Below are 19,596 nucleotides of genomic sequence, written 5' to 3'. Positions count from 1 at the left end.
CTTTTTACCAAGAAAATCATCAAAAAATGAGCTTGAGTTAGAGTCTAGAAGCTTTTACAATCTCGAGTTTAGTGAGGGACACAAGTTGCAAAAGAATTATCATGATTCAAGAAGCTTATGAGAGAGAGAGAGATGGAAGCTTTCAATACAATAAAATTATTTTGGTTTAAATATATAACTCATTTAAATCTACAAAAAGAATGTGAAACGTATGTCCTAATATATATATACAAACTAAACTTGCTTATTTGTTCTGCCAACCAAACGGTGAAAAAGATGCCACATTGGTGGTCGGATCCACGGTGTGCTGACCTAGCGCAGTCGTCACTGTTTGGTGTTAAACATCCGGTGTAGATCACTGTAGGCAAGTATTTTCCTGGTCTGGATTGTGGGATGCTCTCCGTCCCGCTTGTACTACTGTTATTTTTCCCCTTCCATTAATCTTCTTTCAGCAGCAATCGCAGCAGCTATGGAAGGTGGCAGATCTCTCAAGCTTCCAGTAGGCGTTCGATCCTCTGCAATGGTGCCAGGTGCTACTCTGAATAAGGACTCGACGTCCCTGAGTGTCAAGCAAGGCTGATCTTGGTTCTTTCTGTTCCCACTTATAAATGAACTCGTATTCCTACTCTTGTTCATTTTGTATATGCTTTCCTCGACTGTATCTTTCACCTGTCCATGAGAAAAATAAGACATTAGTACAATAACAGAAAGGATATTTGTGTATCAATCATTTTCCGAAATTTGTCCATGCAAGTTTATGGAGTGGGTTCAACTTCTATCATATCCACAAGAAGTTACCAGCATAGGGGCAGACCACTTCTCTAAGAGTCTTTGGGTAATACAAAATGAGAACTGAGGGGCGAGGAAGATGAGGAATCCAGATCTCACATAGTATAGTCATGCCGTGATCAATTAACAAACGACATTTAAGGTAAGAACCTACTTAACTTGTCTGAAGTATTACAGAAAACTAGCACAACTGTCCCTCAAAAAGCACCACCAACACTCTTAGTCTAGAGCAAACACCAACATCTCATAAAAGCATCACCAATTTGCATGTAAGTATATGCCTAAAAGCAAGAGATTTTACTGTAGAAGTTGACAAAATCCATTTTCGTGAAAAAGCAGAAAGGCTACAAGGGCGTAAGCGTTTTAATAAGCTGTTATAAGATCTGCAATAGAATGAATAAAACTACACGAGCTTTGTGGTGGGCTCACAGCTTGTGGAGGAGGTATGTCACATGTAGAAGGGACATGTGATGTGTCTGAGACAATGACTCCGCAAAGTACCAAACTTGGGTTGTCGTCAGGCCTTTTACAAATTGTTAAGAGTATACAAACATAAAATTTGTATAGGATTTACGTACTATAAAACGATGAACGAGTGTTTTATGCTGCTGTCCAATTCGGTGCACCCTGCCAACCGCTTGTGCTTCAGCTGCTGGATTCAGAAGTGGCTCCACTAGAATGACATGCTGAGCCTCCAAAAGATTTAGCCCATTGGCTCCATGTTGAATTAAGAGCAATAGTACCTGGGGAGAATTCGTGTCTGCTTTATCTTCTGTGGTCTTACTGCTCTCTTTAGCATTGCTCTTCTGTTGTCCCCTGAAGTGGCTGATGGCAATTTGTGATTTCCTACAGAGTGATACCGAGATGAATTAAAATGACAATCCATATTGAGAACATTCTTGTTTGATTTATTACATCATGATCTGTGCATCAGAAGTGAACTGCATCTAGTTTCATCTAGAATTTTATGAGCCTATTCTATATATGACAAAGACTGCTGAGACATTTTTTCCTGTTTCTTTTCGGTGTGCTGTCAAACTAGCGTCCCAACTGCAACATTTGTTTGTAAATGTATATGTCTAGCGCCACAAAATTAAAATTGTAACACAAATGTCACATCAAATGGACACAGGATCTTGGCAGTGAGCATTAAAGTTAGATCATCCAATTTGAGCGTGAGTAGATTTTTAAAAGCCAACAAAGTGAATTCATCTGCACCAGATATCAAACACGATCTAGCAAGAAACTGAAAATAAATTAGCATGCATCATTATGGATGAAATTCTACAGAGAATACCACAAAGTTAAATTTTCAGTGAACTTTTCTTGTTAGGAGAAGATTAAATGACTTCAGAAATCTCTAACTTGCTGTATATGATTCCCATTGGTGTGTACTCAAGGTCCAACCAGTCATAACATACATGTTTATGAGTGTGCTAGTGTTGACCAATTCTTTCTTATACTGTGAATCCCGTGGTGATCAAGAAACGTGTGACATATTGGAGAACAATTTGATTAACTCTTAATATCAATACAGTTTAGTCCAACACCAAATGGAGAAGCAAAATTTGCATTTGATCTTCAGAAATCCAAGAAGATAGCTTAAACATACGACAGTATTAGCTAACTAGGTTAAAATAACTTGCATAAACCCCCCCCCCCCCCCCCAAAAAAAAAAAGGAAGAAAAGAAAAGAGAGAAACACACACACACACACACACATTTCTTACAATGTTCACACAAACAAGCACCAACCTTCCTCCTTTCATCCTGATGTAGCTTATGTTATTAGCAATGAAGGCATGTTGTAACACATCAAGGACATCATTCCAACTGGAAAAAACAAGAATCTTTGCCTTGGGATCCGTAGATTTAATCCATAATATTCTCCTTGTCACTGCTTCAATCTTCAAAGCGCCAAGCAATTGACAAAAAAGGCAACTGTTAGGATTCATGACCAATAAACAAAAAAAAGGAAAGTAAGACCAACACTTGAAGTATTAGTTATTAATATTGTGTCCAAAGATAAGGCATTACTTAAATAGTTAATATCTTTATTCCTAGTTAGTTTCATAAACCTTGGTGCTTTCCTATGCTTATGTAACTAATACCGCACGCATAAGAAATGAAACGAAAATGGAGGCAAGAATTAGATACTCGTCCATTTTGATCTATATGCAAGTGGTGTCCCTCACTCACGGCTTTGTTGATTAATGTGAGAGGAAAATATGTCATCTTGTCATTAGTTACATTTATACATAGGCATAATGCATCGCATACATACAAAGGGTTAATTCCCCCAAGATAGTACAATTATATTTTACTTTTTTGGAAGGGGTCTAGTGCGATTAACCCTACATATGGATGCACACACACATCCATAACTACATACAAACATAAATATCTATAGTTGATTGCCCAGTTACTTTTACACATTATATCTAAGGATTCCATTTTGATTAAAATATCAGCAGGAGGACTTGATTGATTGAAAAGTACAATCACACATTAGAACCAACTAAAAAGAAACTGGCTATCGCGAGGCAAAACCGGAACATACTCAAGGGAATGTGTATTGAAATAGGCATGCTGGTCTTTTAAATCATTAATTCAATTGTAAATGAGATTTACCTTTGTACTATATGAACCTTGGACAATTATTGAAGATTCAGATCTGTCATAAGTGCCGCATGATTCATTTTGTCTATCATCCGCAAGTGCTATATTTCCAAAATCAGTTGGTCTCCGGCATGTTGGGCATATTATCCTATCATTATTATGGAATTTTCCAGGTGGAATCCGTGCTCTCTCAGTCATTGCAAACAAACCTGGAACAGAATTTTTGTTATGTCCATTTCAAGTATATAAGCATTACTAAGCACAAAAGCAACTGAAGCCAACAGACAGTTGGCAAACTTGACAACACTGACATTGAATAAGCATATCTCCTTATACTCTCAATCAACAAAAAATCTTGAACATCATGTTCTCTTTTCTAATATTAAAGAGAAAAAGATTTAAGCTTAAGTGATTACTTTCATTTCTAGACTTTTTATAAAAAGGAATGGTTAGTGATTACTGACTAGTATCCCTCCCTCTTTTGACAGAAATCTTCTACCAAGTTTCTCCACCCAAAATCGTGAACAATAGATATGAAGTGACCAAACTTCTTAACTTTAAAAAAAATAAGAATAATAAAAGATAAAACATGATTAATTACAACAATGTCCTTTAGGCACTTGTGTACTCGCTACTTTTCATTGGCAAAACATAGGCTTATAAATGTTGATAAGTTCAGGTATTTAATTGGTTTTGGCATAGGATTACAAACCTTTTATTCTGTCTCCCTTTTTGTTCTCTCTAACTCTCCCTCCCTCATATGGGCACTACCATACAACATCATTGGGGCACTAAATTTGCAGAAAGCTTACCAGAAGATATAAGTACTGAAGTACTTAATATGTTGGCTCTTCTATACATGTTTCGAGATATTAGAAATGAGAGACATACACAACAAGTACCATCATTTCATATACAATGTGCAAGAGAAGACTGATGAAGACTTACATTTACAGCATGTGACATGTCCACATTGAAAAACCATTTTCTGATTACCAAGCTGCTCGTGACAAACCGGGCATGATTCTGCATCTGCTTTAGCTATGCATCCATTTGCTGAGACCGCTGCCACTTCAGTTACTGTTGAAGCATCGAAGCTTTCCGATTTCATGTTTTGATTAGATTGTACCAAACCCTGGCACAAAATAAGTGACTATCAGCAACTTAGATAACAGTTTATTGTCACAAATAGAAAAAACTCCAATCACCGCGAGGACTTCTCCAATGGCCACAACACATGATGCTGTTTTCTTATGGATTTAATATAGATGCAATGAACCTTTATGACTACATGACCTAGAGTACAAAGCATCTTGCCTGAGCACTGGTTCAAGTCCATACATGATCAAGAGAAATTATTCCCTTTCCCTCTATCCATTGTTATAAGCATGGATCCATACCTGCCTAGATGGATTATTTAGTAATAAAGGAATATACTGAAATCATCATAATTTAACAAGTTCATATTAAAGAGATGGCAACATTTGGTTATGTAAAGACTATAACAATTTTAAATACTAAAATATAGTATATTTACAACTTCCTTTTCTCCTCCCTCTTTGAGAAAAATCATCACCCACCATATCATCTAGATTTCTCCTCAGGCTCCTGTTTGTTCACGACAAGAAAGCCTAAACTGCATAAATTCATCATGTTTTGAGCTAATCATTCTACATGAATTACACCAGTCCATTCTTGTTCTCTCCTCTTCCACAGTAATGGCAAAATAAATTCTAATGGAACTCCGTTATGCTGACCACTTAAACTAATGAAGCATGCAATTAACAGAGAAGACCATAGGAGTGGAGATACCAAATAAAATTAGGGGCAGAATTCACCTTCAGCAAACATGTAGCAGGCAAAAGCTGCTCCTGGCATTCGAGCTGAATATGCATTCACCTTTTGAATATTATTTCATTAAACAAAGAGAAATGATGATGAAGCTTTTTCGATGGAAATGAATTTCTATAGTAAAAGTTTCTGCAACCCATTTTCTATACATAACAGAGATGTAAGACAAACTTGAGGGCATCAGTCCATTATCTAATGTGGTGGACTCAGATGGGAATAGCACTTATGCGGCCACAAAGAAATCATAGTAACAGTAATTTCATTTTATGAAGTCAAACATCAATGTATGTCTAAGAAAAAACCTAGAATACTGAATATGCTGCCAGAATTGAGGGTTTTTTTTATTACCTTCAAATAGCGAAGTTGTCCTTTTATACGTGACAAGGAATCCAGCGCCAGAAACTTTTCACTAGAATTTTCAACACTAGCTATATCTAACTCTTCTGGACTCAAAGCATCAATAGATTTATCATCCTCGTTTTCTCTAAGGCGTAATCTCGAGGTTGCCATCTTTATTTCATCATGAGCACGCAAAACATGCGCCTGAGCGATTGCCAAAGACCTTGCTTGGGCATACTCCTTGCGCATTGCCTGAGTATTCAATAAAATGCAGATTTAGAAAGAGAGGCAGAGATGTGTTTCCTAACCAAAATGAGATGGAAATATGCATTTATGTTCAACATAAGTTTATTTTGTCCGCACGATAGGAAACAAGTCCCAGTTCATAAGTGAAGGGAATAAAATGAAAGAATATGACGTACTTACAAGAAAATGTGCTGATGTAAAGTTATGCAGAATCAAGTTCCAGAATTAACTAAAAGTCATTCATACTTCAAAACAAAATTCAGTGAAGAAGCTAAAACCACATTGTTAAGATATCAAATATCTGTCCCCTATAACAGCTCAAGTGTTTTGATATGGATACTCAACATACATTATAAGTTTAACTCCACATGCAATCATGGAAAGACCAGAGAATTATGTTTTGCATACTTCAAGAAGTTCAAGCTGCTTTCTGGCTGCTGAAATTATCTCTCTTTCTAAGTATCCCCTGGAGTTGTTTCTGATTATTGTCAGCACAATTTCCAAATCAGAGGGTGACTTTGAGACCTGCAACCCAATTCACTTGTACAACTTAGCTCATAATATGCATCATTACACACAATGCCATCATCTGACAAATAATACATCCAAAGTAGCAATGTAGATTCATCATTCATGTCGGAATAGACCATTTCAGTTGTAACAAAGCTTTTGAAGAGCTTTGAAAAAGTAGGATATTAAGTATATTACTTGTAATATTTGAGTATCAACTGCGTATAATGTACTTCTTCAACAACAGTACAAGTGGATAATCTTTTTAGGACGATGGACAAAATGGATTCTGTTGGGGGGAGAAAGGATAGAACTAGTAACCAATAGTCAGCAGTGAGTGTTGAGTTATGAATGAACACTTGTTTTCTCTTCAGTTCAGACACAAAGAAGAGTTGCAACCCTAGCAGCTTCAACAATAACTCTTACCCCTACCACTCCGCGCAAGAGCCACCATAGAATAAATGAATCAAACAAAATTGTGATAACAAAAGAATAAAATAAGCAATTTGAGTCTATCAAAATTACTTAGGATGCTTATATGGCATCAAGCACACATCTCCACCACAGATTTGAAAATGAAAAAACAAGATTAAAGAAATGTAAAAGTAAAACCTCAAAGTTTCATTACTAATCAGTAACTAGTAAAATCATCTACAACTAGCAAAGTGAGTAGGATAGCAACACCAAATTAACTAGCATGATAAAAAAACAACTACATAGGTATTAACATAGTAAACATACAAACAAAAAGGAACATAATGGTAAGATACTCTCGAGATTCTGATAGAATAGTTCATGAATTTCTGAAGATCCACAGAGCACGCATAAGTTTGGAAAAGAGTATGATGCAAAAACGCACCGTCACTTTCTCCCCTACATCCCTCTTCTTTCCATTATCTTTGTCGTCAGAAGCAGACAACGTTGAAGTTTTGTCTTCCCGTGACAAATTCCAATAAAAATGATTCAGAGCAGACTTCTTCTTTTGGAGGTTCACTGCCTCTTCAGCAGATGTAATCGCCTCTCCATTAGTGCTTTTGTTAAGGCGAAAGAGCCTAGCTTCATAAGCCTGGTCAGAGGAGATTCTATAAAGCAAGTTCCTTCTTCTTTTCTTTTCTCATATAAACAATGCAAAAGGAGGCAAGTCATACTTACCTGAAATACTTCATCCAACTCACAATGGGTACATGCAGGACCATCATGGTTAGAATTGCACTTTTTACAGTATCTCACACGTGCAATATCCACCTCCCTAGGATTTTCCATTGTCTGGTCAATTTCCAAGAGTCTATCAAGTAAAGTTCTTCTTGACTCTTCCAGAGCATCCAAACCAGTTTGAATGTAGTATTTTAGAGCTGTTATGCTGCGGAAGCTGCTTGAAACACAGTAAATAAATTTGCAACGAGGAAATCAACCAGCAGTAGTTCTAATTATCACTAAAAAAGAAATGACTTATCCATTAACAGTAAGATTTTCAAGTCATTTAGGTGCCGTTCTGCTTGATGATTGAGAAAACAACAGAGCCAGGCAAGTATTATTTAGCTCTGAGCAGCTAAAGCAACAAGGGTACTTAGATTGCATTTGTTTTTCATGTAGATAACTCATGCATGGGTAAATGGTAATAAAGGGAGTCTTATGTTCAACTTTAATCAGAAAAAAGAAAAGTGTAAGGGCGAATTTAAACTTAAATTCTAATTGCATACGAACTGATATTCTCTCAGCATGTTACCTCTAATCTGCCCAAGAGGCCATGGCACTTCAGTTACATTTGTTTATTCACATAGACGACTTGTGTATATGGCAGTAAGTGGAGTCTTAACTTCAACTTTGATCAAAAAGGAAAAGGAGAAAGAAAGTGCAAAGGCCAATTTAAGCTCGAGTTTAATTGCATAGGACTTCATATTATCTCAGTAGGTATTCACATCAGATACAACTGTTTGTTAATCAAGTGACTTAGCTTGAAGCCATAAAAGCTCCTGATAAAATAATTTCTAGACAAATGAGACAGGTATTTTTAAAGATTTTCAACTATTCAATAGTTTAATGAGCTTCAACATCCAATATCTTGTCAAAATGATTTTGTGGCAATTTATTTTCATTTGTTCCATTCTTTTTTTCCCCCATTTCCCTGTTGAGTCTACTGGATTTCTGCTTGCTTCTTTGCAATTAGGTCAATTAGCTGACAATCCAAATTAGAAACAGCAAACTTCAGGTAAAAAACATAGCAGTTCAAACCCTCCAGTTGCGCACAGCTATATTCTGCTTCAGATAAATATCTAACCACTCGAATAGACTAGTCACAGATAAGCAGATAAGTACAAAAGCCTACCCACTTAAGTTAATGACACAGACAAATCCAGACCAATCCCTTTTACAAATTCCTCATCCTTCATCACAAGTACCTAATGTTCTCGAAGATGTTTCTAAGTTAATTTTAGAATTCAAGCCACCAAACATACATTCTCAAAGCAACCTTTTTCTGACTTAACAAAATACGACGGCAAAGAAAACTTGCACAACCAAATTACTTATAATTAAAGTACTTGAAAACCAGGAAGTGAAACCATCACTCACCTGGCAGGAATTCTGGATTTCTTGTTCCAATTACCAGAAAGAGCTTCTCCTAACTTTTGGATCAGCACACTAGATGAATCCTTATTTTGTTCAATGTAATGAAGGGCATCTAACCACCAAGTTGTATGCAGATTTTTCCTTTTGATAAAAGCATCACATACCTTCAGGGGGGGGGGGAATCAGTTGAGAGAAACCAACAATAGTAACACTCAAAGGCCCACGATAAAACAGGAATGAAAATTCAAGAGAATGATTAGTGTTCAGCAATATACACTAACTTTAACGAAACATCACAAAATATAGGAAGTGCATGCAATATAACTCTAAGATTGAAGTTGTGTAACACTATTTCATTATAATATGCTTAATTTTGTCCTAAATACAAAAGTATGTACTGCATGTGTAAAGCATGAGAAATCAGGCATGATGAATGAAATAAGAGAAGAATTTCGCACCATCTTTACGAGAAACAAATATACATCGAACAAACAGGAGAAGAATATAGAATAAAATCTTTAACATGAATTAGTATGATTTGAGACAGCTTGGAACCAGCAAACCTGTTCATATGATTTTGTGAACTCTTGTTGAGCAAGGGATAACTTTGAAGTAAATACTGACAAGAACTTCTGTTTTAGATCTTCGCATGCAGCCCTCAAACGTTGGACTGTTGATGCATGTGGCTGAATATCAGAGCTTGAGTCACCGATTCTCAACAAGCATGACGGAAGGCAAATTGAATTATCAGAAATTATTTTAGGACTGGGATCATATCTAATCCTTTCTTTTCTTCTCCTAGCATGATCATCTTTTTCGTCCATATTACAAATTCCAGAGGGCAAGTTTTCAGAGCTCCCTGAAACGGACATCTGTTGTAAGCTTTTGTCAGTGAGTGGCAATACTTCAGCAAGATTATAATGAATGTGAATGTTCAACAAGGGATCCAAGCGGAAATCACAAGAGTGCTCTTCAACCAAGTCCAATGCCTCTTTATACAATGATACAGCTCCAGGAAAATCTTGCTTGATGATAGCTATACCAGCAAGTCCATTCAATGCAACAACTAATTTCCTAAGGGCGTCCTCGCCTTCTACCTTTGTCTTGCCAATAAGAACCTGCAGAAAGAAGATTGTAATTAACAGACAAGTAAAATGAAGTAGGCAAAGCCCTTGACCAAAATGATTTTGCACTCATACTAAACCCACCGATAATATCTCTTCCATGGTCAAGGGAGACTTCTGCAAGGAACGTAAACCAGAACTTCCAACTTGAGGATGGCAGCAGGCTTGACGAAGCTTTAGGAGAGAGTTGAACAGCTTTGCAGCCTCCATATTGGTGATATAAGGTCCAGATGAAGTGTCAGATGACATGGAATCTGTATAAGAATTTTGTGATCAGTAATTTCAAACTTTGAAGGAGGAAATTTCGGCATAAAGAGATTATTTTACATCTTATTTGGCTCATCCAAATGGTAAATCAGATGATAAATAATAGAATTATTGAACACCTGCTGCTTGTTTCTTACTAACATCATCCTTAAAGCCTTCAATCACTTCCCTGGCATCATCCACACAAGTTTCATGTTGCCTCTGATAGAAGTGCTCTTCAATTGGTGACAGAGAAAGCCAAAATACACATTCCTCCTGAGGAGGAAGTTGTAACTCATCCCAAACATGTGCTTTTGAGGAGCGCCACATAAGTTGTTTAAAGAAGTTATGCGTGAAAGTCATTGCTGCTACATCTCCCTTCTGCAAAATGGAGAGAGAAAACCAAGCAAAATACACATCAGAATTTTTACACCAGTCACATAATGTTCATAAGATCAAAACCACAACAAAGCACAATCGTAGGCCCATAGAACAAGCATATATAACATGTAAGCTAAATTCAAGCCCTCCAAATCATTGATGGATTTTGAGTGTTATTAGAATTATGTACAACCAATCTGATAGAGGTGATTGGGAAAGAACACCATCTGCTGTTTTTCCAATGGCAACTTTGCTCCTAATTTTCTTACGCCAATAGTTTCCTTTCCTTTGTTTCTGATCATTACACTTTGGCGTATCTCCTACACCAACCACCTCCTCTTGACCACCACTAACCTCATGACCTCTTCACATCCCACTGTAACAAAGCTATGACCCACCACATTCACCCTCAACCCTACATAGCCAGTGCATCGTGTCCTCATTCCAAATCCTTCATGTTTCTATCTTTTTCAGTTCAGTTCTCAAAGTGCGACTTACCTTTGTCCCCATCCAGATGAAATTTGTAGTGGCAACCATAGAAAGAACAAGCATGTGCAGAAAGACATCTTCTTTTTAGTAGGTCAACAGTTAGGTATTTCTTGTAAAAAATTTGATTAAGACATGTCTCTTAAGTTAATAATTCGAGATTACTGCACCCAAGAATGTCCCAGTTGTATCTCATATGATCCATAATACACATGTAGAATATTATGAAAGTTGGATAACAGCTGGCTTTGGGTTTAACTGGGACAGCGTCCAACAAGTAAGACTGGTGCAGATCATTCTGTGAAGTAAGATTTTGCATCATAACATCATGGTGGCAGGAGTTGAGATGATGTTACGGGTTCTGATTTTTAAAAAATTACTGCTTTCTCATCAGAAATGCTCGAGGCACAATTTATTAGAGATTGCATATATGTTTCTTGACACCCCAAGTGTTGAAGAATGTCCCATTCTAGTAGTAAATAGGTTAAAATGATGAATTCTTCTGCTTACCAAGACAGATTTACTGCATGCCAAGCTATTATCCACTATAGGCTAAACTGGAATCTCGAAGTCAATGGGGTTACCAACTCTATTGATTTCTACAGCTCCCAATATGCGAGGCTGAACAACTGGATTTTAACAATGTTTTATTAGAGAATAAAACAGAAGTTTTGTTAGCAAATAAGGTCCCATATATATATATATCATATCAGAAATATTTTTCCCATATAAATAACATCTTTTACATTCAATAAGTACTTTAATTCATCGTGCTCCTCTAACATCTTAAACTTGATGTTAAACTTGTAGATTCAATGGTCATTCAACACGATATGAGAATTAGGCCAATCAAGACGTTCTAGATTTGAATCTCACCCGCCACCCGAAGAATATCATCTGCACGTGAAGGGAGTCTTAGACATATTAAATATTAAATGATTCTCCTTCCTGCTTAAACTTTTAGATGGGTGGTCATTCAACATCCATTAAAAGCTCAAACCACTAGTATTCACAATTCTCATAAGATAATGAATGTGAGATGCTTGCTACTGACACGGTAAGCAATTACTAACTGGATGACCTTTTCCAACATTTGCTATGGTTAATCAGAGAACTATATATGCGTGTGCACAGTATCTGGCACATTATCTACTCTGTTTGTCAAAAAGTGTGCAAGCACTAAGGACAGTGACCAGTTACAGCATTAACCTATATTCCAAATTTTCATGTTAAGAAGAATCCCCATTGTAATATTTGCATACCTCATATGGATTAGAAATAACATCAGTCCACCATCGTAGAACATCAAATGGACTTGACTGAAGAAATCTCAAAAGTCCATATAGGTCATCGAGTTTCCGTTGTATGGGAGTCCCTGTTATACACCAGCGATGTTTAGCATGTAGACGCAGTGCCAATTCAGTTGCTGCAGCAGCATTACCCTCCACCATTTGAGCTTCATCCAAACATATTCTCCACCAAAACACTCTGGTTAGAAGAGTTGGAACAACTGGGTATCTGCGACGTGAAGCCAGTAAATATCACAATCAACAAGATGCTTAACACCAAAGCTCTGCAATCTTGAGTAGAGGAAGGAATTCTTCATTTCTAGTCCCCAAACTGAAAATCAATAGCAAAATGCAACCTGCTAAATATTTATGTACTCAAAAAGCTATTCTCTCCAGAGTGAGTATTATATATTGCTAAGAGAGGCTCACATCTTCAATAACAGCTCCAAGCAACAAATGAACAGCAGGAGTTCTAAGAAAAAAGTCAAGCCTACTCAACCAAAGGTTAGATATAGGATTTGCAGTCTTTGGTCATCAGGCAGGAAGAACTAAAGATATTGAAAAAGGAAAAGAAGGAAAAAGAAAGAAAGAAAACCAAGCAAAAAGGGTAAAAGGATCTCTCATTTGTCTTTCTACCCTGAAGTTGAGAACTTGTTTCAGATCAAAACAGTTGTTTTTACTGTGAATTTGTGAACATCCCCTATTGTTGTTTATGTCACCATTGAAGTGTGTTGTTCTTTTTTTCCTTTTCAATAGAACATGGACTATCATCAACCTACAGACAACCAAATTGTGTGCAAAGAGTTACGGGAAGGAAGCATGTCGGTCTTCTCCTGGAGGAAAATAGGAAATCATGCTATCGATCAATTTGCTAACATGCCACGGGATATTGGCTTCCACGATGTAACAGCAGACCAGTCTATTTTTGTAGTTGATCTAGATGTAAAGGGGACAAATAACATTCTATTACTTTTCCAGGATGAGCATACACCATATACTTCCATCTTACTTGAAACTATTGTCTTTTACTGGAACCTATTGCCTTGAAATTATTGTAGTCAGTAGGATAGTACGGCTAATTGTCATTTGTTTCCTCCCATTCTTACTAATAGCATCTATTCAATAAAATCACTTATCTGATAGTGCCTACAAGGGAAATGAATTGTTCACAGAATATTTTGTAAAATGGTGTGTGAGACAAAATAGACCTGTAACCTCCAATTTACCCAAAAGGAAAAATCACTCCAAATTACACCAAAAATTACCTCTTCTTGTATCTCATAATGCGGCGATCCCCTTCATGTCTCTCAGAATCATGTGGTAAATCCTCTTTAAGCACATCGTAAGTTGTCAAGACAATGTCAGCACTTAGAAGTTCATCGATGTCAGTAACTGGTTCATCGGAGAAGGAAGTATGTCTAACTCCCCCATAAACACATATTCTCAATGACCCAGGATTTGTATGACTGTTGAGGCAATGAAACACAACAGAATAAGCACATAACAGAAGTGTAACCACACGAGGAAGGAAACAAACAGAAAAACAGAATAATCAATTTTTATTTTGCAGCTGACCAATGGAATTGGGTTCTTCAGAAAGTTACACATTTTTCATATCCCAAATTTCTTTTCACATAAGATCCATTTATAGTCGTAGGAACCATTCATTCCAAGGAAAACCTACTGCTCTCCATCTGAACAATTTCTATACGGACTCACTAATTGCAAAAGTCCACACTCCAAACATTTTTGGAATACTAGACAGATTACAACACCTAGCATGAAGAAAATATACATTTTAACAAGAACGAGATTCAATATTTGCAGTTATCAAATAGCCTTATTTTTCAGTAAGGAACTTCAAAACAGAATAGGTTGACTAGGATTTTGTGGAACAGAAAATTACATCAAAGAGATGCAAAATCAATGGAGGAAACATCCCAGGCAGCTCCCATGTATGGGATACTCTCATGTAAGGTTCATAACTGACTCAAAGTACATCACTTTCAGGAGTATGGCTTCCAATAAATATAAACTACAAATAAGTTATCTTAGAAATTGAATTTCATCCAAACCTATAGGAACAATCGCATGGAATTGTGAAAACAGGAAAAGGCAGATATACTGAAGGTTAAAGCCCAATCTTCAAGTTTAAAAAGTGGATAAACCTAGATTAAGCACATTACCAAATATCGCAATCAGGTGATGAGAAAGACAATACCAGAAACAAACTTGTTTAGCATGTACATAAATATAAATAGGATCTGTTGAAAAGATTTCCAAAATCACAATGAAACATAGTGTCATTTGACACATCGCAATATCCTATGCTAGTCACTGCCATTTAACCCAAAAGAGAAATTAAATAGAATTTTTCTTAACCAGTGCACAAATGGAAAAACACAGCTTTCATTAATCCAAGAACTCAGGCAGTTTGTAGCCATACACATGATGGGGGATGCAACACAATGAGTAGCTTTTAGCCAATAACAGAAATATCCCATACGTACACTGAAGAAATTCCTTTACATAGTAACTTCTATTTTTTTGATAATATTAGCTCGTGGTGACACTGTGTCGTGTTTTCATAAAGAATGCCGGTAGCACCAATGCAAGCCTACATGTTTACATTATATCCACAAGTCACGATAAGCAGCTAGGTTCAACAGACTTCAAATAAATGCACTACAAAAGCATAAAAGAGTTACCGGAGAATTTCAGCATGCCACTGGAGCAATATAGGAGTTGGACAAACAATAAGAGTTGCACCAGAAGCAATTGGAGATTCTGTGACCTGGATCAGCGCGGAGCACGTCTGACATATATACTCTCCGTCCATCTCAACTATTTTAGTATCATTATTTCTCTTTGTATACTTCCTTGGGCGGCCAACTGAGTTCTCTTGACAGTTTTCTCCTCCAGCAACTTGCCCAGGTTTTGAAGGTGTTCTTCTTGCTGAATATCCAACACAATCTGCATGTTGCCAAGCATCACAAATGTCACACTGAACCCACAAACCTTTATACCTGTAGCTTTCAGTGACAGCACCACATAAGCACTCAACCCGCTCCCTTTTCAGTCTTTTCAAGTTATTCTTTTGAAACCTTTCGACTTGCGTTGTCTTACAAGAACCAGCAGCAACTTCAGATGATGGCATCCGATGAGCAAAAATACAAGAGAGCAGCTCAATCGTTTTCCCAAGGCCCATCTCATCTATGTTTGACATTAGAAATGCAACAGCAGCAACGATAAGCCCATCAGTTAATCTTATTTTCCACCAAAAATACCAGATTTTACAGTAAAGGGTAACAGCCATTGTAACTGCTGGTATAATTTTAGCTTGAGAATTTTACTATAGATGTTTAAAACTGAACACTCATAATATAAGTCCAGAAAAAGAAAACTCAATGACTGAAACAAAGATGTGTGAACTCATATTCCTAACTCTAGAACTTGAGAAAGATAACGTACCAGCAAGAATTCCACCAGAAACATACGATGAGGAGCAGCTCGCGTGCAATGAAACATTTCCACTGGTGTAAAATGCAGCAGCCATTTAGCAGATGTATTATTTTGGCAATCAGAATTCTGATACATGACTAGACAAAAGAAAGATGAACACAGAAATCATTAACCTCATAAAAATATGAAAGTTTTCTTTTGGTTTTTATATTGTAACTTTCTTCTTTTTTTTTTTCTTTTTGCCTTTTGAATTACATATCATTCATGTTTTTGCTTGTACAATCAGTAATAGGCAAAACCGCAAGCAACCATGCAAAATTAAAGATAAGGGTTAATTACATTTTGCCATCCGAACTATGATCATTTTTACACTTTGGCGTCTAAACTTTTTTTTCTTGCGTCAACTTACGATCTCAACTTTATATAATTTTGCACTTTTCCCTTTATAACTGTTTTTTAACCAAGTTTTTTGTCAAAAAAACTCACATGCAATGCACATGTGATATTTAAGGGTTATGTGATGTGATATTTTTCACATATGCACAACATGTGATGTTTTTCCGGCAGAAGAATCAATAAAAAAATGGTCAGGCAAAGTGCAAATTTCGCAAAGTTGACACGAAAAAAGGTTTTGATGGCAAAGTGTAAAAATAAGTATAGTTCGGATGGCAAAATGTAATTTACCCTAAAGATAATTATAAGTAGTTTGTAGCAGAAACTAAATGATTGAAGTGGAAGAATATCATTTAAATCTCATACAAATAGGACAACCACAGAGGAGCATTAAACTATCTATATGACGTATCACTGGATCACTTTCTGACTTTAATTACAGTCCTCGATATATTCCTGGAAAAACACAGAACAAAAGCCTCATAACAGCTAAAGCTAGAGTGTATGCCACATAGTAGCTGTCAATATATATACAACCTATAAGGATAATCCCACATTCAGCAAATTTCCCGCAAGAGTTTGCAATATCTTAATTCAACGTTGAGTGTCAAGATGCATGCCTATAGATTAAAACAGATAACTAGAGATATGAAAATAAGTAGACTATCTAGTGATCTTTCTTAGACAATTTTACAAAATCAAGAAGCAAAATCATAAATGCAGCTCAAGTAATTTATTATGATAAATGCCAATTTCATCCAGCCCCAGGGGTATTAAGATAAGAATGTCCAAAGACTATGCAGGACCAGATCTAAATCAAATGCAACATCCAAATGAAGCATACATCTTTTTGGTCGTGAATTTTAGATGTTAGAAATATTATACTCTAATGCCTTTAATGATAACTGCACGTACATGGAAAATTTATTTACAGGATCAAGTGTCCACAGAAACATTATCTCCAAGATAATTCACTTAAAAATTGAAAATCTTACCTGCTCAATCTTTTTACGTAAATGTTCTACCCATCCTCATATCAAGGTCTACAGGTGGCCTCGTGTTACTAACAATATTTATTTTCAGAGGAGATAGCAAAAGGAATCATTACCGAGTTCAGTTTTCTTCCAAGAGAAGTTATGAAGGACAGCTCAATGATAATTGAATATGCATGAAAGTAAAAAATATGATTCAGCTGGAGCTCTGAGCAAATAAACTAGCAGAACCAGATGAATGTGGCAATTGAATTCTTAGTCATGTATACTAGAGAAATCAGATAAAAAAGAATACAAGTCTATAAGAATTCAACAACTTCGGGGTGAGAAGTGCTTGAACGAATTACCTAAAGTATAAAATCAAGAGTTGTTTGCTATTCCTACCTAAGATAAAACATTAAAAATAAAAATTTGCTTACAGCAAATACTGAGAGGAAACATACCTAAAAGGGTTGTAATAAATTCTTCTAGAGGTGTCGATCAAATTTAGAGGCATACATAGAGGAGAAACGATCTGACTTCTTTCATCTCCACCTAAATGTGCAAAATCACCCTTCTCTCGTTGTACCATCCAGTAAGCTGCACGACGCTGGTAAGGACGTAGTTCAGGAAGCAAGTCGGGGAGGTGATCCTCCAGCATTGGCGCCTCCCTGTTGTAAAAAATCATTGGTGACCCTGAGTAGAGATGAACTCCAAAACTGAAACCATCATAAAAGGCAAGCTTAATCCATTAATACTCACTTTGACGGCTTAATAGCTTCATAAAAGCTGGACACTTCAAACCTCATTTGTATTCTTGAAGCAGAGGAATCAACATTGGCCATAGCAGGTGCATCAAGATCCATGTTTTCCACAACACTATATCCATATCTAGCTTCTGAAGTCATAACTTCAGGCCGCAGCCATGCCATAACACTCATCATACTTCGTTTCCAGAGCTGCCTTGCATTATCGAGAAGGGACTCACACTCATCAAACAAACTCTTCAGAATCTCGACCCGGATACGTATGGATTGCATGGCCTCCAAGAGCTCAATTCGTAAAATTGGCCGAACTGTCAAGTACTTCAAACTACACAAATAAACAAGACCTGTGACACCTTCGTCCGTCCCATCAATAACTCCAGACACCATCACAACATCCCTCTCCCCACTCTCCGCTGTGCATTTCATCACAAACTGCAAACACGTGTTACTTTCAGACAAAACTGGCCAATGCCCTAATTTCATACGACCAAGATGCTCATTCACATTACTCAACCTAAACCGCAAGAAGCACCTTGAGTCCCTATATAACTCCTCAGTCAGCTTATAACCATAAAACTCCTCATTCACCATCAAATTCACCAAAACAATTTCTGAGACATCATAATGCTCCTCGGAATCCCAGCTAGACCTTTCAACCTCAACATAAAAGGGTTCTTCAACATCGATCAAGTCAGCCTTTCTTGGCTGCGAGTCATCATCTTTCTTAAATTCTGCTTCAGAAGACTGCCTTTCTAGTATTCCCCCGGACCTATGTGGCCGAACTTGCTTCCTTCTACCCATGACTACACAAAAGAAACTACTTTTACTTGCATAATCCAAAAACTAACACGAAATCACGAATCTAAACACAGAACAAGAGTAACCTCAATAGTCTGACAGTGTGCAACAGCAATATGCAGTTTTGAGTAATGAATTCCAAGAATTGCAAGCATCTTAGCTCTCATAGCAATGACAGCAATCATACATGTTTACACATATATGTAGAACGATTTGCAATTTGTGGTGTTCAAGAACAGGGGTTGAATAGAAGTAAAAACCTGGGAATTCTCCAGTTCTTATTTGAAAAATACCTTCAAAATCCCCCGAGAACTCAACTGAAGGAGTTAGAATTTCACACGAATCGAAACCTAAGACGGGTCTGTTGGTTTGTACTATCAACTACGGCGGCGCAACCGTGTCTACGTCGGTCTACAATATCTGATGCCAATTTCTTCTTGCATTCTTTGCTTTGTTTTCCCATTGGTTGTGCTTACGGCAGGAGCCATTTTCGTTTTCGTCGATTTTTCCACGAAAATAAAATTAGGTAAATTACAAGTGGCTCCCCTTAATTACACATATTTGCTCGCTTAAAAAATTACAAATACCTTCATAAAAATCTAATAAATACTCTTATTAATGAGTTGTCACGATATATATTTGTTAAATAATTATTAGTTTTAGGAGATATTTTTAATTTCTCAATCCACAAGAGAGTATTTATAATTACGGTAAATTCAATGGAGCCAGTTGTAATTATCCCTAAAATTATTCTCAAA

The 19,596-nt window shown here is 36.7% G+C and overlaps 1 protein-coding gene across 5 annotated transcripts; it reads right to left on the bottom strand.

The window, feature by feature from the left end:
• LOC105160784 (E3 ubiquitin-protein ligase SHPRH) lies at positions 147 to 19,341 on the bottom strand. 5 transcript variants are annotated; one of them, XM_020693189.1, is made up of 20 exons: positions 18,925 to 19,341; positions 18,078 to 18,843; positions 17,738 to 17,992; positions 15,919 to 15,980; positions 15,156 to 15,660; positions 13,713 to 13,913; positions 12,421 to 12,676; positions 10,432 to 10,672; positions 10,130 to 10,299; positions 9,485 to 10,039; positions 8,925 to 9,085; positions 7,506 to 7,722; positions 7,213 to 7,419; positions 6,252 to 6,368; positions 5,607 to 5,849; positions 4,356 to 4,542; positions 3,420 to 3,616; positions 2,544 to 2,695; positions 1,368 to 1,635; positions 147 to 669 (listed from the first exon to the last, which is right to left on the bottom strand). In XM_020693189.1, exons 2-20 carry the CDS (start codon positions 18,839 to 18,841, stop codon positions 421 to 423), a joined length of 5,007 nt encoding a protein of 1,668 aa, XP_020548848.1. In that variant the 5' UTR covers positions 18,842 to 18,843; positions 18,925 to 19,341; the 3' UTR covers positions 147 to 420. The 5 variants fall into 5 exon arrangements, with proteins under 5 accessions (XP_020548848.1, XP_020548849.1, XP_011076570.1 ...); XM_020693190.1 differs by having other exon boundaries at positions 19,099 to 19,341; XM_011078268.2 differs by having other exon boundaries at positions 17,738 to 17,944; positions 18,036 to 18,843; positions 19,132 to 19,341.

This window comes from Sesamum indicum, linkage group LG4 (genome assembly GCF_000512975.1).
Source record: "Sesamum indicum cultivar Zhongzhi No. 13 linkage group LG4, S_indicum_v1.0, whole genome shotgun sequence".
Taxonomy (NCBI): domain Eukaryota; kingdom Viridiplantae; phylum Streptophyta; class Magnoliopsida; order Lamiales; family Pedaliaceae; genus Sesamum; species Sesamum indicum.
The sequence above is the reverse complement of the archived record's forward strand: the minus strand, read 5'-3'. Positions and strand labels throughout refer to the sequence as shown.

Bases quoted from the DNA above. Each gene is read 5' to 3' on its own strand.
- LOC105160784 (XM_020693189.1), bottom strand. From the start codon at position 18,841: ATGGGTAGAAGGAAGCAAGTTCGGCCACATAGGTCCGGGGGAATACTA. The intron at 13,914-15,155 runs GTAACTCTTTTA...TTGCCTCAACAG, and splicing joins TGGCATGCTGAAATTCTCCG to TCATACAAATCCTGGGTCAT. The intron at 4,543-5,606 runs GTAATAAAAAAA...ATTTTGTGCCAG, and splicing joins GACAACTTCGCTATTTGAAG to GGTTTGGTACAATCTAATCA.